At 25.3% G+C, this 23,191-nt stretch overlaps 1 protein-coding gene and 1 long non-coding RNA gene across 3 annotated transcripts in view; one reads left to right on the top strand and one right to left on the bottom strand.

Annotated features, from left to right (window-relative positions):
- LOC126905719 (cell adhesion molecule Dscam2) overlaps positions 1-23,191 on the bottom strand; it is a 46,001-nt gene that overhangs the window by 18,654 nt on the left and 4,156 nt on the right. The window contains exons 2-13 of one of the 2 annotated variants that reach the window (XM_050685703.1): positions 5,837-5,894; positions 5,309-5,449; positions 5,044-5,223; positions 4,660-4,971; positions 4,295-4,594; positions 3,943-4,236; positions 3,473-3,880; positions 3,257-3,418; positions 2,890-3,183; positions 2,709-2,828; positions 1,706-1,879; positions 1,415-1,565 (exon numbers count right to left, since the gene is read on the bottom strand). In XM_050685703.1, coding sequence (XP_050541660.1) covers positions 1,415-1,565; positions 1,706-1,879; positions 2,709-2,828; positions 2,890-3,183; positions 3,257-3,418; positions 3,473-3,880; positions 3,943-4,236; positions 4,295-4,594; positions 4,660-4,971; positions 5,044-5,223; positions 5,309-5,449; positions 5,837-5,882 — 2,582 coding nt within the window. In that variant the 5' untranslated portion in view covers positions 5,883-5,894. Of the gene's footprint in view, positions 1-1,414; positions 1,566-1,705; positions 1,880-2,708; positions 2,829-2,889; positions 3,184-3,256; positions 3,419-3,472; positions 3,881-3,942; positions 4,237-4,294; positions 4,595-4,659; positions 4,972-5,039; positions 5,224-5,308; positions 5,450-5,836; positions 5,895-23,191 lie in introns of those variants that run through there. The other variant, XM_050685713.1, reaches the window with a different exon arrangement.
- Positions 20,096-23,023, top strand: LOC126905944 (uncharacterized). Its single transcript, XR_007704139.1, has 3 exons — positions 20,096-20,281; positions 22,621-22,699; positions 22,764-23,023. It is a non-coding gene; the product is annotated as an uncharacterized LOC126905944 (long non-coding RNA).

The raw sequence follows: 23,191 nt of genomic DNA, 5'->3' as shown, positions 1-23,191 counted from the left end.
TTGATTCATGCATTTTTTAAAAAGTTATAGCATCATAATGTTAAAAAATGTAAAATATAATATCAAGAATTTTTTCAAAAAAATAGCATATTTTTGCATACGGTAGTCATTTTCACCATGAAGACAAGTCCAGAGGTCAAATTTTTTTTTTTCAAATTAAAGTATATTACATTATCTTTAATTTAACATATATATAAAAGTGTCAGTCTTTCCGGAACATTTTCAAAAGTTAAGTTGAAAAAGTTAATTTTTTGTAAAAAAGTTGTCTTTTTAAATCTCCCCCTGTGGGCAGATAAAGGGTCAGATTTACAAAAAAAATATATCAAATGATAGGTAAAGACATCAAGCATCTATATAAAAAAAAATTATATTGATATGTTCATTTTTGAAAAAGTTACGGCAGTTTTTAGTAAAAAAAATTGAAAAAATTTCGAAAATTAGCGATTTTTAAATTTGTAATTTTTTTGGAGGTTTCCCCCATTTACAGGGAACGAGGGAATTTTTTTCAATTTTTAAGGGTAATGTCTTCGACTAGATACGATTTGTGATCTTTTGACGTATCGTTGAAAGAAATCCGTTCGGTGAGAGCTGAGAAAACGTGGTAACAGACATAAAAAAAAAAAAAACACATCATAGTAAAACCTTCTCAGCTTCGCATCGAAGCTAAAATAGTTATTTATGTCAAATCGTCTAAATAGTGATCTAATATGTATTTAATTTTTTTATTAATTAATAAAATGATCTTATCTTCAAAAGAATTTTCTTTTTCGAAATCTTGAAATCTAAGTACTAAAACAATATTTTCAACTTACATAAAATAAAGTCTAAACTTCTTACATTTTATGTATAAATTACAAAAAAAAAAAATTATTTTTAAAAGTACACTTAATTTAAACTAAACAATACACAATTCTAGTTGATATAATTTTTTTATAAAGCTGCAAATAGAAGTATTTTTTGTATATCTTATATATCTTTTTATATATTATTCTTTTATCTTTAATTCGCTACTTACCAAAGATAAAAAAGTGTAATTTTTTTTTAACTATCATGAACTTGTAAAAAGACAATATTAAATTTCCAGCAAAACCTAAGACTTAAAATCAGGTTTAGATGATTTTACATGAAATAACTCAATAGAGATTTATTTATAAAATAAATTAATATTTTTTAACATTAGCATATTATGTTATTCAACACGAGTTAATAATTCATTAAATTTTATTAATATCTTCATTATATAATAAATATCTTATTTATTTATATATTTTTTATGTATATCGATGATAAATTATTTAAAAATTGTACATTTATACTGAATAAAAATTATAATTTATGTTCAGTATATTATATAGATATTTTCAAATATGGATGATCCAGGTATGATATTACTTTATTATAAAATTATAGTTACCTCTGATCCACGACTTCTAAGATTGGTAAGTCATTTGACCCTTTCCAAGTAATATTCAAAGGCTTATCTCCTACAGCAGAACATACTACTCGAGCATCACTATTTAGTTTTGCTTGAATTTGTTGAATTTTTTGGATTATCTTCGCGGGAGCTAATATATTAGATATAATTTAACTAAATTTTTACATAAATCTAAAATAACTTGTTATACCAAAAATTAGCAACAAATTACCAATCATTTTTTATGGAATTAAATTGTATTATCTAATACCAATAAAAGATTAAAATTACCATTTATTTTTAGCTGTATGACTTTACTTAGCCCAGAACCAATTCCATTTTTTGCTTCACACATATATTTTCCTTCATTTACTTTATTAGGGTGAAGAAACTCCAAAGTTCCATTCCTAAAGAAATTAACGTTTGGTTCGTATAAGAAATCTTTGAACTCTTCCGTAAAATCTCCTAATTAAAAATTTAAAAAAGTTTAACTAGTATTTTCTTATATTTTTTATGATATCTTTTTTATAATTTAAATCTTTTATCTTCGATGCGAAGTTTTTGATTTTATCATGATGTGCGTCTTTTATGTATATCTACGAAAATTCACAACATTCAATGAACCAATTTGTTTTGTTTATGCGTTAAAAAAATCTGATTTTGATTTAGTTGAATCTACCAACGCCGAAAGTTTATATAAATATCTTAAAGTTACGCTACAGTAAAAAAAATTACATTTTCAAAGAATTGTTTTTTGCATTTAAAAACTGCTTTAAAATTTTGAAAATTTTCCAGAATGTCTGCACAAACTATTTTTATATCAAATTAAAGCTCCTAAAGTGTTCTACAATATGATAAGAAATCCATCCTACAATTATTCTAAAATTATGAAAAATCGGCCATCAAATTATCAATTGTATATTACAAATATTATTGTGAAATTTAACAGATTAGCACCGAAGCATTTTTTTATGATAGTGATAGTAAATTACTTAAGAAATAAATTAAAAACTACTGTATTCTTCTTCTTCTTCCTCACCTTAATCCCAACTACTTGGGGTCCGCCACCCTTATCCTAATTTTCCATTTGACACGATCTTCCACATCGTCTACGCTCACATCACCTGTCCTAATATCGCATTCAATAGCATTCCTCCATCTCTTTTTTGGTTTTCCTCTACCTCTCCTTCCTTCAACATTCATTTATATAACTTTTCTTAATCTCCTCATAACATGACCAAACCATCTAAGTCTATTACTGTATTCATTTATTAATATATTATTTTTATTTTACCAAAGGCTTTTTTCCAAGCAATAGTTGGATTTGGATATCCTTCGGCCTGACAATGTAGCATGCAAGGTGATGCCAAAATCACATTTGTATCTTGTGGTTCAACTGTCCACTTCGGTGAAACTAATTGTAACATAATTTTAATATAAAATAATATAAGTTTTTATTTAAAATTAGTTCTTACCATTTACTGTCAAAGGGACAGTAAATTTTTCTTCTCCAGCTACATTTTTTGCTATACATGTGTAATTACCAGCATGCTCTGTTGTGATTCGTTCTATGATCAATGAAGATGAGTATTCATCATGATGTCTTGTTGTTGTTCCAATACCTAAATCACTATTTACTTCACCATCATTTTTTATCCAAGTAAATGTAACTGGAAGATCACCTTCTATTATTTGGCAAGGAATAGCAGCTCTCATACCTTCTGCTAATAAGTTTGTCATTGGAGGAATTGGTAAAATTTTCGGACGAACTAAATGAATGTAAACAAATTACATATAATATTAAAAAAAAGTAACCAAAGTAAGCTTAAAGCATAAAATTACCCAATACTTGCACGTCTACATCTCTTCTAGATGAATGTCCTTGATGATTTTTTACTATACATGCATAAATTCCTGCGTCTGTTTGTCGTTGAACTTTGTCAACAATTAATGTTCCATTACTGTAAATTTTTTGGCGTTGATTAAATGGTACACTATGTCCATCTAAAAAAAATGTAATTTTAATTTAAATAATGTATTTATGTAATAAATATCTACCTTTTTCCCAATTAATTGATTCTATTGGATATCCACCAACAGGACACTTGATAACAAGCTGTTTTTCTGATATAACGTGTACACTCGGCATTTCTCTTATAAATGGTAATCCATAAACATTTACTCTAGAAGAATGTGATACTTGTGATATTTCATTGTGAGCTATACAAGTATATTCTCCACCATCTTCGACTTTCAATGATGATATGTTAACATGTGCAATGACGTCATCATCGGCAGTGACATACTGACCAATCAAAATTCTATTCGATTCAGGAATGGGAAATCCATCTAAGGTCCAAGTAAATTGAGGTAAAGGATTCCCAGATGCTACGCATTTTAATGATAAAGATGGACCTGGTTGTAATGTTTGTTCTGTAAACCAATAAACTAGTTCTGGACCTAAATCTAATTGATACAATTATAAATTTAAATAAAATAACAAATAATACATAATACATTTTTCAAACCTCCTAATAAAATTTGCGCATTGTCAAAGGCTGTATCCCAATCATTAATTCCAAAACATTGGTAAATGCCTTGATCATCTTTATTTAATGATGATAAAATTAGTATATGCTTATTAGCTGTTGATGTTACACGCACCCTTCCATTAAGATGCATTAATGGTTGTCCATTCTTATACCATAATATCCTATTGATTGGATAGCCATTGACTGTACATATAAATTGAGCAGATTTCGTAGAATCTGGTTGCAAAGAACTAACAATCTTTTGAGGCACTATGTTTACAGACAATGGTTCTAAAAATTTGATATTGTATAAAAATTTGTATTGTATGGTATAGTTATCTATAAATACCGGAAACAAAAACGCTGTGATGAACTGTTTCTTCACCTATGCTATTATTAGATATACAAACGTATTTTCCATCATCTTCTAATCGAACTTTATTTATTTTCAGTAGTCCAGAAATTGGTATTGATACCCGTGAGTCATATTCAATAGCAATTAGTAAATCGCCATTTTCCCTATACCATCTGTATGTAGGTACAGGAAAACCTTGCGATAAACAAGATAGTGTTAGATCTTCACCTATTTTAACGTGTTTCCTACTATCAGATTCAACTATTACCCTAGGTCGTTGATTTCCCATAGGTTCTTAAACATCATAAAAATTAATTGAAACACGTATAAAAATATACAAATATTTTTTTGTTAATTACCATTTACAGTTATATGACCAGGAATACTACTGGATCTAGTTTCGCCAGTTAATTTATGCACCGTTCTACACGTGTAACTTTTAAACCCATCACTTGAATCCACATTATTAATGTACAGATCTCCATTACTAAGTACCAAATACTTTCCATCCGTATCAACATTTGGATAGAAGTGTATTATGTTATCTTGAGTCCATGATGAAATAATTACATAGTTAGATGCATACGCAGAAATATGACATCGCAATAATGCTGTATTTCCAGAAATTACATATTCATCATAAACTTGGACATCATAGTTTTGATTCATAACTAAAAACATAAAATAGTTGTCTTTATATTATTTATGATACCAAAGATAATTTTATCAATTCTTATACTTACCAGCATTAACATTAACAATGCCACTTATAATTTGACCAACAATATTCGATGCTTTACATCTGTATTGTGCGCTATGAACATCATGCATGAATGAGCTGGGTCCAAAACTTAGAAATACTAAACTTCCATTTTGGTGTATTATTCTGACTTTAGGAATTGTCATTACTCTCGTTCCGTCCTCTAAATGAATTATGAAATAAAATAAAAGTTTCATAAAATACTCACCACCAAATAAATAATTCTGTTTTATATTATTTTTAATTACCTAAATACCACTGTATATGTGGATTAGGATTTCCAAAAGCTGTACAATCAATTTTAACACCAGTATCATTAGAAAATTGAACATTAAACGGTGGTAACAAACGAAATACCGGACCAATGAGCTCGTTGTTTGCTTTGGTAGCTGAAAATATTTTAATTATTTGAGACAAAAAAATAATGAAAACAGGATATGAGGACACTTTTCCTATTAACAGAAAAAAAATGTGTGGTAATTTTATCGATCCGGATAACGAAGTAAAAATGATGAATTATAAAAATACATAAATTTAACTGTGTAAACGTCCTATGGAAATTGGCTACTGCAGATAATTTCCTGTCAGTAGTAAAGCTGCCATGAAATGTCCAACCATCGAATATTGATTAATGTACTAGGTAAATAATTTTTAGACATAAGCCTATTCTAATCTACTGTACTCTGATCAGAATACTACAACGATTATACTGAATTAAAATATAAAAATTATTATTTTGTTTGAATACTTATTAATACTAAATTAATTATACTTACATGACAATAAGATTAAAATATATACTTGTAGATACAATTTATTCATTATCAGGTCATTCTGTAATATAAAATTTAATATTAATAATAAAATAATTTTCTTCAATGAAGTTATTAAATTTTATTTATTTAATCATTTGGTAAATCAAATAATTACACTACATAAACAATTCCCTTTTAATTAATAACTCAACTACTTTCAAGACACCAGATTCTTAAATTTGATCTAGGGTTCAGATTTTAAAATATTTAATTTATGTATGTGTTTTAAACGTATATAGAATTCGATAGTTAACTTTAATAGAGTACTAAATTTTTAAAACTCTTATTATAAGATAGATCTTCTAAATACAATTTACTCATTATAAAAAAACCTATTATTTTCTTCGTGTAGTTATCTTCTTTTACCTTGCATTTATCCCAATACTCGGGGTTGGCCAAGTTCGCGTAGTTATAATTTGATAAATATAAATAAATTTAGAATATTAAGAAATAAATTAAATGTGTACTTATAATTCAAGTACAAAAGTTAATTTTTTTTTACTCTTGAGATCTATAAAAAACGTTCTGTTGCTTTACAAAGCAATGAAATATAAAATAAATTTGAGTTATACAATAAACGTATATTGTAAATTTATGTTATTAATTTAATTAAAATATCATACTTGTATTAACTGTATAAATGTATAGGTATCTAAATACAAACACTGCACACCAAAAAAAAAATGTATATTTTTGGTACAATCAAGTAATAACGCTTAAAACGTCAAGAAATGAAAAATATTATCGTATCATGAGTATTTCAGAGGAAACAATTATTATTTTACGTCAATCAATTTACATCATGTATAAAGAGGCCTTCGAAATTTCCTAAAAAAATATCCCATTACAGTAATAAAAAATAAGATGCATATTTGTAACAATTGAGTTAACATGAATAAAGTTTTGAATGATTTGACATGCATAACGATATCAATTCTCTGGAAAATAATTTTAAACTGACAAAATATTGGAATGAAGTATAATAAGATACATGAGAAATTCTTATATTTATTGTTAATAAAAAGCTGAAAAATACAAATCTTGTACGAGTCTCATTACAAATTAATTTATACCCAAACATTTTGAAGCGTGTCTTCATTTAAAAATTTATTTATCAAACTGTTAAACAATATATATATTAACAGTACATATACCAATGACTTAAATAATATGAATTTTTCTAAAATATTACAAGCAGTTTTTTTAAATTTTATTTAAATAAATATCTCTAATGTTATGAAAAATCAATGAATATTTCACTTTATGAAGTTATAAAATATAATTCGAAAAAATTATTATATAATATTATTATCAAATTATTGATTTATGTAGAAGATAATACGAAACTATTTTAAGTGGCACTGACATCTTGCTTTAAAATTTAACGTAATGTAATGAGTAGGCTGTGAAAAACACAAGCACGAGAAAACTTTTAGGAAAACAAAGTCGAGAAAGTGGCACGTAGATGAATAATTTAAATATTTTGATGGAAACAACATTTCGAACTTTGGCTTTAATGCGCCAAACGATTAACTCGTGTATAATAAACGTTATCCGCGCTGACACTCAAGATACGAGTATCATACTCGTATATTATGAAATATAATACTAAGAATAATGAACATCATCGTCAAATAAGGTATTCACAAGTGAAGGATTATGTATCCCTGATGGTAAAAGTTATGAATTCTCTGATGTAGTTATACAGCCCCATCCAATTATACATGTATATACAAAACTTACTATACCACTGTGTCTTTTAAACACCAAGATTAAATAAAGATAAGAATTCACGGGTTTCGTATAAATAGGCATGTTTCAATGTGTGCGACTGCAACAACCACTGTCAAACTAAAAAAAAAACTAACATTCATTTATTTATCAGTCTACTTTTTTAGGATACTCGTATGCCAGCCGTCACGTGATTTCATGCATGTTTTAATGACACTAAAGCCCCGAGGTCACAGATACGTGTCAGAAAAAAAATAATTCCTTTTTTTTTCTCCTATTAAAACCCTCTAAAATAACACCACTGCACAACTTATATTGTACGTAGGATAACTGTAATAGTTGGATGTCGTTTAAAGTACAGTATAGTTGTCTTTGTATAAGCTTCAAAAGAATGTAAGCCGTCGACCGCGCAAGTTTCTACCCGCAATTGTTGTGACATTGTTAGAGATTTCCCCAAGTATCTCAATTTCTACTCAGTTTTCCATTGCTTTCACATAGACACACGCAAAAGAAGTTTCAATCAATGTATATACTAAACCGCGCTGGGATCTGGTCGTATATATGTGGGCAAAGAGACTGAGTGAAGTAATGATGACGGGGATTGTTGATACTGAGTCTGCGAAGGGTAGATTGACTGTCATGGGGCATCCCTGTTCAGCATTCTTCTCTCCACGCACCGCGTCTTATCCAAACGACCGCCGGACTAGCCGTGCATTAAACATGCGCACGGGTCATTTTTTATTAATGTTTGTTCGATTTTTTTACTCGTTCTCTTCATATAAAAGCACTATGTTGTTGTAACATAATCATTATTAACTTGAATTTCGGCATGTAAAAATTAATTAAACAATGGAAATAAAAATAAAGATATTTTGCTATAACGCTATCATTTTTCAGCTCAATTAAACCTTAGAGACATGTGGTCGTAATTATAGTTATTCCTCGGGGTAACAGCCGATGGTACTTACACATGTACTTGCGTGGGGGTGTACGAACAATGAACTCTAATTGAAAAGTTAAGTTTTGACTCTAGAAACACGTTCGAGTAAAATTTTATAAAAACGAAAGATAATAAAAATGATACATAGAAAAAAGTTAAAATAGGATCTCTTATTTTTATTATAATAAAAATACGAAAATAACATTTCATGAAATACATCCTTTTAGAATTGTTTTGTACAGATGAAAATAATATTATTGACTAAAATATAATTTTGCGGTTATTTAAAATATAACACAGCAATATTATATTACAAAAAATTGAAATTAATTCTCTTAAATTTTTCATTTTTAGTTAATAATTGCGCATAGCTTCGTATTTAAATTTTGAATAAAATTTAATATATTATATTTAATTCACTTTCAATTTAATTTATATATTCACAAGAAAACTTTTTCTTTTGTTTGAAGTTTGTATTATTTTAATTAATATAATTAGATTTTCATTAATCTTCATTCATTAAATATCTTGACTTGTAGTTTTAGGTGTCAGTTAAAAAATATATATATAAAACACATAAACTCGAAAGTTATTCAATTATTTTATAACAATATCATACGTTAAAATTGACTTACATTTTTATTACTTAATAAATAAGAGTAAAAGTTTGTACATAGATTTTGAAATATTAGATAAGACTTGATATGATCCGAAGTATCAAATATGAGAGGTTAGGTGCTCTTTAACGGTAGAAAAATGAATTTCTCAATGCTCTAATAAAAATTAAATAAAATTCAATTAAACTGAAATTTTATTTTTATTTACACAAAAATTTAATGTATCTAATTTTAATTAAATTTTGCTCGGACAATGGATTATAAATATACAAAATGCTATATACTTAAGTATAAATTTTAAAGAAAGGCTACTAGGATTTAGGGAATATTAAATAATTTAACTAACATTATGAGCTAATCAACAAATTGAATTTATAATAAATATGAAAAAACAAGTTTTTAAACGATTTTATGTTCGATATTATAGTAGTTAGTTATTAAAATAGAAATAAATTGACAGTAAATAAGTTATAACATTTTAATAAAGAATAAAAAATATAAATAAGATATCTCATAAATATTTTAAATCTCGAAAATATATCATAAATACATATAATAAAATTGTCACCGGACCGATTTCTTTCAACGATGCTTCAAAAGATCACAAATCTGATCAAGTTGAAGACATTAATCTTAAAAATTAAAAAAAAATTTCTTATTCCCTGCAAATGGGGGAATTTCTAAAAAAAATTACATATTAAAAATCGCTAATTTTCCATTTTATTTTATTTTAAAACTGCCATAAGTTTTTCAAAAATGACCAAATCTTATCATTTCGTATATTTTTTTTTATAATTTGACCCTTTTACATTTTTCATTCGACATAATTTTTTTTAAATCGGACCATTTTCTTAATACAGGAGGGGTCCAAAACTTAAAAATGCATAGAGAAAGCAGAACTTTTTCAACTTAAACTTTGAAAGTGTTCCAGATACTTAGACACTTTTATACATATCTTAAATTAAAGATAATATAATATAATTTATTATGAAAAAAAAAAAAATTTCGGACTTTATTTTGTCTTTACGGTAAAAACAGACTTCAAAGTTAACAAACAATTTTTATATTTTTCCTTTATAAAGCTATAATTTTTTGAAAAATGTATGGATCATTATATTTTTTTTTAGATGAGTATTGTTTATATTTATATATTATTAATATATATATATATTTATTTATTTATTCGTACATTACACTTATAAATCATAAAACTTGTAATCAGAATATAAATAAGGAAATAGGAAATCATGTAGCGTTTGGAATATTCCATTAATTTATTAAAATTAAACATTATCTACACTTTTGCATCGAAGCGTTCTTTATGATAGTGATTTTAATCACTATCAGACATTATCTATACTGTATCCAACTATAATACGTCCCCACTGTGCTGGGTTTTTTTGTTAAAACTACCATAACTTAGAGAAAAATTAACAATTCAAAATAATTTTTATTTTATTGCAATTTTAGGTATTTTCCTTTCATTTCATATGAATTTATTAAAAATCTGACCTTTTACTTGCCCTCAGGATGGATTCAAAATAGAAACTTCTGCACAAAAATTTAACTTTTTCAACTTCAGTTTTGAATATGTTCCAAAAATAATCCGAGCTTCAAACATTTGTTGAAATAAAGCTTATGCTATGTACTAGAATTTCAAAAAAAAAACAATTTTCCGGACGACCTATTTTCTATGTCCAAATGGTTACCGTAGTTAAAATACATGCTATTTTTGTGTTCAAACTGCATTTTACTTTTTCTTTATTTTAAAATACCTTACAAGGTTTGCTATTGAAATGAGTCCACCAATTTGTATATAAGTTGTATGAAACTAACTTATATTAAATATAAATTGAAATTTTAATATTTTGCCTCATCTATGTTATACAAAATAACTTTGAAGGACTTTTTGTACTAGCTTAAATAGTCCTTTTTAGCTATTTATTCAAGTAATGTACATTGGCTACGTCCGTTATAACTCAGTCTTACACGCTCGGGGTACGGGAATCAAAACCCGCCCGTCAAAAAGACTTTTTATGTATTTTTTTCCTAAATCTTTTTGAAATGGGAAAAAATTCAAAGTTTGTTTGATTTTTATCTCATTTCGATTGAATAACTTCAATAAATATCAAGGATTCCATCACTGTAGTCTCCCCTTGTAAGAAGGAATTTCTTATTCATATTAAAATATTTTACTATATGTTTTTTTTTGTGTCTTTCTTTCATTTTTCTCAGCTCTCACTTGTCCATACGACAAAGAACACGATTTTAGTCTTGTTGTACTAACAATGACCTAATTTTTTGGAAAAACCTATTTTTTCAAAGAAATTTAGATAAAAGTCTCTAAATTACGCTTCAGTTATTTATTATATTATTTTCATATTAATAAGAATATAAAATTTGTTCTTATATTGACTTGCACAGTAAAATCACTAACTGAGATAATTTTTAATGACCATAGACCAATATAAACTTTATTAAACCAAATTTTTATGCTCATTTTATATCTGAAATAATATTTGTTCTATCACCTTTTTTTTTGAGATTATAACTTATAAGAAAACGAGTACTTACACATGAAAAAATTAATTTAAAAAAAATTTTTTATCAAGTTTTTATTGATTTTTAATATGTTTTAAATTTTGCATGAATTATTTTTATTCGTGCAAAATTTTGATTAAAAAAATCGTGTTTAACGAATTTTTGGTCCTCTAAAGTTAATTTTTATAAAAGTTTATAATTTAAAAATGTTAAACCTTTAAATCTATTTTAGCTCAACTTGTAACTTTAGAATTTAAAATTTTATGACTATTTCAAAATTCATTTTTTAGATTGATATGTGATCAAGAAATAATATAATTACTATTAATCAGATACCTTCTATACTTGTCCCAACTATTCCACATCTCCACTGTGCCGTAACCCCACTGTGTTGGGTTTTTATATCTGTCACCACTTTTTTTTTATTTTGTAGAAACAAAATATTTGCACTTTATAGTGACTTATAAAATAGATCAATTATAAGTATCTATTTTTAAATAACTTCTGAATTATACTTTTGATATATATTTAATTATTAAACCTATTATTTCATTTAAAAATAATTTATTAACTTAATTGCAAAACTTATTACATATATGCAGAAAAACTTTAAATCAAACCAAAATCAAGGTCTAATATATTAACTTTTATATTGCTTACCGTTCTTTGCGTGGAATTTAAAAGTTTGGTCAGACAATGATAGTTTATTTGTTTTTAAAAACCGATCAGAAAATAAATAGAGGTAAAAACTTTGCAAAGTACTTATGTATATATACACTGAGTATAATACACAATATTATATTATATGAACGAGGAAGACTGTGAATGTAAAACGAAAACAAGAAAGAAAATAAAACAATCACGTCTTGATATATATATACACTGGTAAACTTTTTGAATCATAATATCTATTTTAAATATATAATCATATTGAATATATTTCTTTTTTTATAACTAACAACAATTTATTTAACTTAATATAACCACACATTTTTTATATTTAAAAAATAATATGTTCTTAAATGTATTCACATTCACTTAAGAGAAATATTTCTTTTTATTCGCTTATATTTTCTATTATATACAGATATATGGTATAACTTGAAATAGCTTTTGAATTAACATAGTAATACATAATGAAATAACAAAATGTTTCAAGATGTCATGTTCAAGACGCTTTTTAACTTGAGTATAAAGCTAATTTACGTCTTTTGCTTCTCGATTATANTTTAACTTGAGTATAAAGCTAATTTACGTCTTTTGCTTCTCGATTATAGTGTATATACGCATAGTGGACGTCTAATAAAAAAAACAAAGTCTACTTTTTCAAAATTAACTTTTTAATGAAAAACATAATCATAAAATACTACTTTTCTGTTTGCTATAATCTTTATTTTATAAACTGATTAAAAAAACTACACTATAAAAAAAGTTATATTGAATTTTAAAACACAGCGGTAAGGTATATTTATATATTTTATTATAATAAATACTTCTAGAATTCTCATCAATGATTATCGCATTTTAGACCTTATCAAAGTATTTTTATTATAAGCAGTCCATAAACAATATTATATAAGCAAAATTTTTATAAAAAAAACTTATACTAAGTAACTGAGAAATTATAGTACTTATAATCAGTAGCGACTCGTGGTTTGGACGACGGCACGTTCGCACCTCCTACTAAAATTAATTAAAAGAAGAAAATTAATTGTATATTCTTAATTCCACATTTTTATTAAAAATGCAAATTTTTAAATGGTAAAATAGCTATAATACATTTGTCGTGTGCGAACATTAAAGTTGTTTCCCTCAGTTTATGCGGCTACGCATGCGCAGAGTCCAATCTTATGAACGGGTTTTGGATGATCGGCAGCGTCGTCCATACGGTAAAATATTAGTATATTACTACATTGGGTAATTTATTTTTAGAATTAACTGCTTGTCGTGTTGTAGTACAATAGCTATTATTATTTTCATTTCTATTTTCTACTGCAACCTTTAAAATAATAATATGTGTATTGTATTTTATTATATTTAATTTGACAATTTTTTATGACTAGCGGTATTATATTTAAAGTCACAACCCCACCACCAGCAACCACAAGTCGCCATTGCATATAATTATAAGATCCGTTTCATACATATGACTTCTAAATATAAGTTAAACTATCTAACGTAATCTATAAAGCCATTATTGAAATAACATTAAATTTCTTGTTAAATTAAAAAAACTGCCGCGGAATTATTTCGGATGTTAAGTGAGGTTTATGGTTAAAATTGCTCATCGTGAGCTCGTGTTTTTGAATGGCACAAAAGATTTTGCAATGTAAGAGAGAACTTCGAAGACAATAATCGTTCTGGGTATCCTACCAAGTCTTCAACATATGAAAACGTTGAACAAATCAACAAAATTATTCGGCAAAATCGTCGATTAAGTATTAGGGATGTAGCAGAGATGGTTAATATCGATATATAAAGAAATTGTTCGTAGAACATATTTTAGTTGACAATTTAAACATGAAAAAAGTATGTGCCTAAAAATTTGACGGTGGATTAAAAGTTCAATCGTAAATAGATTTATTCAGACACTTTAAAAATCTTAAAATATGATTCGTCATTTTTAAATAATGCTATTACGTGTGACGGAATCATAGATTTTTACTTACGATACACTAAAAGGCAACCCATACGTTCGAAGATATCAACTTCTCCAAGAATGAAGAAAATGCCAATGAGTTACTCAAAATTCAAAACAACACTTATGGTTTTCTTTAACATTAAGGAAATAATTTTGGCTGAATGGGTTCTTAGAAGACAGACAGTAAACAAATATTATTATAAATAGGTATAAATTAAATTAAGAGAACACGTTATAAAAAAAAACGGTGGCATATTTGGAACAAGTATAGAAGATAACATAAAATCACTATCATAAGAAACGCTTCAATGCAAATCTGTAGATAGTGTTTAATTTCAAGAAATTGGTGGATTATTTCAAAAGCCGAATGAACTCCTATTTAGTTGTTTATATCCTGAATAAAAGTTTTATGATTTATAAGTATTATATATGAATAAATATTTATTATAGTATTTAAACTTAATATGAAATTGATATTCATTAATTTAGAACTGTAATTTTTACAGAGAAATTATAAAAAATTATAAAGCAGTTATTACAAATTTTGAATTTTATTTCCACCTCATAAAGAATTCAAGAAAAAATGCAAAAAAGTTATTTTGTCGGGCGGCGTTCAAACTTCGAACCCCAAGCATAGAAGATTGAAATGTTATCGACCCAGCAACCGTTCATTACATGACCAGTACCTAAAAATGACGATTTATACTAGTTGAAATTCAAAGCAGCTTTTATTAACTTTTACTTAATATATTACTTAATATAATTTATCTTTATTTACGGAGAATAACTCCATTTACATTATTAAATTTTCAGTAAACAAATAAAATAATATTCTATTTGTGTCTCATTTAATTTAATCTATCTAAAAAATATATATATAATATTTATAATAGAATTATATATTATATAATTCTATAATTTTTTATACAAACATTATTTTATATTATTGACATTTTTGTAACAAAAATGTCAATAGAAGCTGAATTACTTGCCAACATAAAAACATTTGAAAGAGAAGCCCTTTATGAAAATTATAAGGAAGCCAGTTGTTATTTAATCAGAATAAAATAAAATTTCAATATAAAATTTGTATAAATGCAATTACATTAAAAAATAAAATTAAAATGGGTATAATTTTTTTTTACATTGTAACAAACCTCAAACAATAAAAATTATAAATTATAATTAAAATTTTGTTTAATTAATTGATTTAATAGTTCAAATAACAATTAAGTGAAATAATAATACATTATTGTGTATAATAGATTATAAATACTCATATAAATTAGTTTTTGTTAAAAAACATCAATGCTATCTAGTGAATATTTTCTTTTTATTATTATTAAGAAACTTATGCAAAAATTAATTAAAAATATTAGCACAGTTTTTCTATCAATAAAAATTAAAAATGGACGTAATTTTAACATAACAATCAAGTTTATTATCACTTAAAATATCTACTCAAAGAATAGATGGATATGGTCCTGGGCCAGTTGTGTAGGCGTAGTGGAGGATTCAAACTAGCCCAATTAAGTTTAGTGATTTATATTTTAAAATAACATAAAATAATATAATAGTTTTTATATATTTATTTAATGAACACAAAAAAAATTTTATAATGAAAAAAAAGAAAAGTTTAATGTTATAGAACACCGAAAAAGAATAGTTTTGTAGTACTATAACCTTTATAGTATTTGATATTAAACTATATTTTTTACGATATCACACAATCTTATCTTAAAATAATGTTATTAGCTTCAATGTAAAGGTTTGTAGTGTTATTTTATTTTTTGTACCTGTCAATAAAAATATTAAACTCTCAGTTGACCGATTTTGTTGATCTATGCGTCATAATAAATGAAATTGAATCTAGTTAAACCTATTAACGCCGAAATTTCACAAAAAAATCCTTCAATTTGTTTCCTGTATTTTAAAATTGATATAACTCTAAAAACACAAGTTATAATGAAATTTTCAATAAGTATATTAGAAATAACGGGCTTTCTTTCGGTATGCTTTTTATGAGAATTTAATAAAAAAATCCTATGTACAGTAAATGTTTAACAAAATTATTGACGCATGAAAAAAATTTTTTTTTACTCCAATATTGAAAATATTAATTGAAAACTTATAAATTAAAGTTTTTGAAATATACTATATTATAAAAAAAAAATCGGTTTTACGATTATTCTACTTAGAGAAATAAGCCGTTAAAAAAACAAATCCTTTTATCAAATAAAAGATTCTAGCTACCAATAGTTTTTTGATAAATTACAATTTCAATTTCATAATTGAAACTATAATTAACTAACGATTGTGAGGATAATAGAGCTTTTTTTTTTATTAATAAATTAATTTTTACACTTTTGATAGACATTTGTCATAAAGGTAAGGAATAGTACAAATACTTTATAATTTATCCGTAAAAATTTAAATTATTCATTATACATTTCAAACTAAATTTAATTTTTATTATAATTAATTATCCATGTAATTTATTACTAATGTATAATATAATTATACTTATAAACAGACTGTATTTAAGATTTTAGTGTAAGGCAGTTACATGAAATTAGGCGTCGTCAATATTTTTCAAAAACGCCTTTTAAATTATATTTTAAATATCTTAAAATTGAACATTATCTACAGATTCGCATCAAAACGTTTTCCATGATAATGATTAATATCACTATCAGATATCATCTATATTTGTTCCTAGTGACACAACTAGGGCAAGTTAGAGTAAACCACTTCAAAAATATTAGCAATGTTTGAATTTTTTAATCACAATATTTTTGTTTACTTGTTTAAATTTTCTAAAATGACAATGCAGGGTAAAAACATTTGGCGTGTAAAAAAACAAGTAATACCCCCCCAAAATTATTTATTGGTTTCGTCACTACTTATCCCAACTGTAGTGCGACCCATTTGTGCTTAGTTTTTTTTTAAGTTTTTATAAATGCGAATAAAGTTATTAAATCTCTAAGGATCTTTTTTTTCTCATCATTGAAAAAATTAATAATTTAAATTTAATAATATTAACTATTATTGATAACCTAATATCAATGATATGACCAAACAAGAATGATTCATAAATGTTTTTATTTTTATGATAGGATAAAGTAGAAAATAAATAAACCGTTAAATACAAATTTGCATTTAAAAAAGAAAAAAATATATAAATTATGAAATATTTTTTATTAATAAAAACTGGGCTGTGAATAGAAAGTTTAATTTAAATAATCATTGCTACATATTTAACATAATTAACTAATCCCTTGAAAATAATACTCTCTCTTTAAATATAATATCATATATGATAATGGTAGGTACGCGTTATGTAACAAAAACGCAATTTAATTTAATGATTACATTAGTCTTTGCTACCTCAATTCAATATTATGTATGATCAAGCATTTTTGAAACTTTTTATATATTAATAAATGCGTAGCTTCTACGTCTATGCACGCAACTGTAATAATACTAATTAATATACAAGTGCATTAAATAATATCACCGTTAATTTCCCTCAAAGGATATTTATATTGTATTATATTCATTAAAATATTTAGTTTCAGTATACTGTATATGATTTATTAAAATTTATGTTAAAAATTATATTTGTTTGCAAATATTGTTATTAATCTGTTCCTGGCCGCACAATTTTTAACGTAAATATTTGCATTTTATATATATATATATATTTATATGTATAATATACATATACATATTATGTATATATAAATTTAAATTATTGATGCCGTACAATATACAAAGCAGGTTTTCAAATACTTACAAAAGAAAGTGAAAAACATGCAATTCTCGTGGGAAATCGGCAGAGGATATATTTCAGTCTTATACGCATATTCGAATAAATAAACATAAATTTATCTATTTGTTTATAAAATTTAATTTAAAATATTTTAAGCTTATAAATATTGCACAAAGTATTTTTCTAGAAATTTACAAAGCTATTATTTCGATTGATATGGCTGAATTATAAGCTAAGGAGCATTAATTAATGAATATAGTTTTAAAATTAGTATCAGGTTACAGACTCTTCCATCATAAAATAAAAAAAAATTATTCTTTTAATGTTTTTTTGTAAAATTAGATAAAATAATTTGATTGGAGATTCATAAGTTTTATAATCTTGAGTTCTTATTAGGATTGGCCTCACTTAGGTCTATTAATTTTTTTCATATATTATCTAAATTTTCAACGTATAATGAAAATTTAAATCTTATTTTCCTATTTATAGTATTTTTGTATACATTTTGTTATTAATAATCATGTATAATATCCCTTCTACAAGCTATTACTTGTTCTAGAGAGAACGGGTATACATATATAACCCAGTGCATTGGAATCGAACTCGCCTTAGCTAGGTAAGCCGCCTACTGTTACTTTGGTCAAATAAAGAGATAAACAATACAATCTGGGGACAAAAAAAGATTAGGTCAGCAAATTTCAAAGTTTTTTATATTTTATAATCTCCGTGGAGTTTATATTACAATTATATGATCGTAATAGACTAAAAATCGAAAAATTAGTGGTCCTTATAAATGAGTTTTTAGTATAGAAGCATATAAAGAGTGTTCAGTAAGTAATGAAACGGGTTTCTATTGTTCTCATTGTTTGTAACAATTGACATGTTTCTTGACTTACTGATCACTTTATATAAATGTGCGCATTTGTTGAACAACGTGTGTTCTTATAATACTTAATAATAAGAACGCACGTATTAATATATATGTAGATTAGTGGAAATGGTAAAATATGATGATAAGCTGGTATAAAGATATAACAAACCATTGACATAAAATAAATGAGTAGCTGAGTGGGTAAACACACATACACTTGGAATCATATTGGTTGCTCGACTAGACAAATTAAATAACAAATGAGCGTTGGTGTAAACAATGTTACAATACTAGAAAATATGATAGAAAGGAGGGATTGTAAAAGTATGGCCAGAAGATTAATGATATACCGTTAAAGTCGGGCACGTCTCTCTCGATTTTTGTTCCCTTTTGCTATACACCCCAAAGTATATAGAGAAAACAACTATACAGTAGTGTATATTAAAGGTAGAAAGAGAACTAAGGAAATGGAGAAAAATTATTATCTGTTCGACGTGACATTTATTATTATTACATACTTAACGTTCATTTCACTTTGTCTACATAACAGAGATTGGTTCACTGTAAATCTGTGGTTATCGTCCATTAGAATCTGTGGAGCCATTTCAACAATTTTAATTCCTCGCCTAATTGTGTTTACATAAAAAATTAAAAGACATGAACGGCACTTGCAATAACTTGAAAATTTTCCACGTTGATCACACCCACGAGGCATTAAGAAAAATTGACGGTATTATTCAATTTTCCTCTTCCAACGTATTTATATATATATATTATATTAACTTGGTGGTAGAAGTTTAATCATTTTCGAGAGGATGATTTACGTGCCAAAAAGGAATGACTTTTTTTAAAAATAATTTCAACAATATTACTTGTTTAGCTGGCTTACCTAAAATAGAATTTATTATCAAATAACACGTGCTACTCACATTTCATGTTGATTATGTACTTTTTATGTATTTTATAAAGTCAGTATAATTTGAATTGTTTCTTATTAGCCCTTTGTTCTCACCTAAGCGTTATACGTAGGTGTTATATTTTATTTTTTAAAATGTTTTAATCCAAATATTTTACACAGTAGCTTTATTATATTTGTTGCATGTAAACTTTTATCATTTATTAAACATTTTTCATGTATAAATTTATATTACATCGGTAAATATTAATAACACGTCAATCTGTTTTCATTATTTCACCAACATAACAGTCATGGAATTAATGGAAATCTATAGATTTGGATGCCAATTTAATTTATGAGTTACGCCAAAACTGTAAAACATGATCACTAGAGAAGTAAGATAAACCTTTAAAAATATGTTTTGAAATTTACATATATTATTCATAATATAATTTATGTGTAACATTCAGCGAAATGTATCTACACGTATATTTTAAAATATCCCCATAATAATTATTTCCAATATTTTTCATGAATCACATAAATAATACAGAAATTAAATACATTTTTGTAAAGTTCTTGATTATTATTTAAAGTTCTCAAATAAAAACTTATAATTGTAAACAATATATTTTACTGAAATGTTTAAACTAAATCTTTTCTTCAAATGATTAATAGATTCATTACGAGTTATAAACTGACAGTCATAAACCGTAGACTAGGTGTACAAACATAAATAGGATAAAATTTTTAACAATGAAAAACATAAGCATAACCTGAACATGTGTAAAAGATATAATTGAGTTTCTCCTCTACCTGAACATTTTTTTTTAAATATATGTAATCATCATAGTTTTTGGTAGCTGAGGCAAAATTACAGAGGGCAAAGCTCCATTGAGACCTTTCCAAATTATGCCTTTCATAAAATTATTTGCAATTAATATGTACAACTTTTAGATTTTTAAATTATTTTAGTGGCAAAAATAACAAGGATCGATCGCAACAAGTTAAATATTTTCTAAATATTAAGAACAGATTATACGTATGCCATGTATAAGACAGTTATGGTAATCATCTCTGAATATCAGTTTGACTTAATCATATTTCGTTAATTAACAAATCAAAAATATTAATTTTGATAAACAAAAATAACCTTATTTTTTCTTTGTCCAAGTACATTACTATTCTTCATAGTGATGTATATTTTCATTGAACGTGAGGAAATATCAATTCGGTTTTATGAAATTATAAAAACTGTAAAGCAATTTTTTAAAAATATTTTAATATATAATATTTGTACTAAAGTATATAGTAGAAAAACAACAAATGATTGAGGTAAATAACGATTCCTGTTTTTTGTTGACTATTTTCTGGAGATTTTTTTTTTTCCATAGAATTAGTATTTTACGCTAAATGCATATTTGACTCATATGAGCTTGTGATATTTTAATCGTTTTAATCCTTTAAGGGAATTTCCTTCCTGGTTTTATTCAAAAACTACCGCACTTATATGGCTGTTCTATTAACATTTCACTGGGGTCGCTTACTGACATATATACTTACACTTAAAAGGGTTCAATTAATCTGGTAATTTGAATATTTTGAAAAGTTGTAGAATAATTTTTTTTAAATTGCATTATAATTATACAAAAATGCATTTCATTCCTTTAGTAATGATTGTATGTACAAAAAAACTTTGTGAAATGTATTAATCATAATTTATGTTGACTATGACTTAATTTGTTTTTTATACAATACTTAATATAATGTGAGTAACTAAAAATTTAACATTAACAATATAGAAATTTAAAACAGTTGATTTAGAAAAAAAATTTAAGATTTAAATAAATAGGACTTCCATTGTTAAATAGACTGTAGTACTGTTAGTTCAATCATTAAATACATTTTTGAAAACTAAAGAAAGTCCTTTTATTAAAGCTTTAAAATATCAAATATTTAAATATTGTAACTTTTAAAATTACATTTTATAAAAAGTTTAATTTTCGTTTAACATTAAAAAATATATAAAACTCTTTGACTTCTTCTTTTAATTATCAAATATAACCGTATACAAAACGTCGTAAAATATCATACAAAATGTCATAAACATTTTAAAAGAGCTGTGATTGAATCTTTAAAGTTATTATTATATTTAATTAGTTCACTATTATTGTTATAAAGTAAATTTTATAAAATTATACTTTATGAATAATAATCAAGAAAATAAATCATAATATAAAAAAAAATTTAAACAAACGAGTTGCATTTATTACTATAGCACAATCATATTTAATGGAATCAATTACAAAAACATTTATCATCAAATGTATAGATAATTCATGTGCTTCAATATCGAGATAATATATATATCAATTGGAAATATTTTATTTTACAATTTTTATTCTAGTAAATAAATAAATAAATCTGTATTTTCTGTATTTCAGAACATAAATTTAATTGGTAAAAAAAATTTGTCTAATAGCAAAACTATTTATTGACATAATCTTTAACTTAGCATATGAGTCCTCACAAACTTAAAAACAACTAAGCTAATATTTCCTTTTTCATTTTGAACAGAAAATTAAAAATTTTTACTGTATTAAAAACTTGTAATCAAAGTTGCTTAGATTTTTACAAAGAGTTCTTTATATAATAAGTTCTATTTTTGTTGAAACCTCAACATTCGTTAGATCTAAAAGTAATAAATATGGTCCATACATTATTATTTCTTTAGTGAACAAAGACTGACACGTATCAAGGGAAGTCATAACTCCTCTTCCTGGTAAATGCCTTATCGAAGACGCAGTCAACAAGTTAAGTATTTTTTCTATTAAGTTTAACGAAAATACTTTTTTTAATTAAGTTTTTAACTTCTAGATAATGAAAATTTTGCGAAAATAAACATTGACAACCATATTCATTTCTAAGGGAAATCTCAAGGAAACATTAGCCTTTCAAAAATCTTTATAGTGATTTTTGATAGAGTAGAAATCTATAATTATTCTTACCACATGACATACATTATAATAAATGATTCAAAAATTCCCATACATCAGTATGACATTTTTAATATACAGAGTGATCAAAATCTGGTAAGATACTAGTTTTCTCAGAAACTATTGAGAATTTTAATTTTTTTAAAGAGAAAACATATAAAGTTCAAAAATCTCTACATTAATATGTAGACAAATCATTATTATTTTCGTCTCTTCAGGGATAAAAAAATCTTTATTTATAATTTTCTTAAATGGAAACCTTTATTTTTAGTTTTAAAATATGATAGAAAAAAAAAATTACTAACAACT

Source organism: Daktulosphaira vitifoliae, unplaced genomic scaffold, assembly GCF_025091365.1.
Source record: "Daktulosphaira vitifoliae isolate Bord-2020 unplaced genomic scaffold, ASM2509136v1 Scaffold_1, whole genome shotgun sequence".
NCBI classification, from domain to species: Eukaryota; Metazoa; Arthropoda; class Insecta; order Hemiptera; family Phylloxeridae; genus Daktulosphaira; species Daktulosphaira vitifoliae.
Note: the sequence above shows the minus strand (reverse complement) of the source record. Positions and strands in the feature narration are given on the sequence as shown.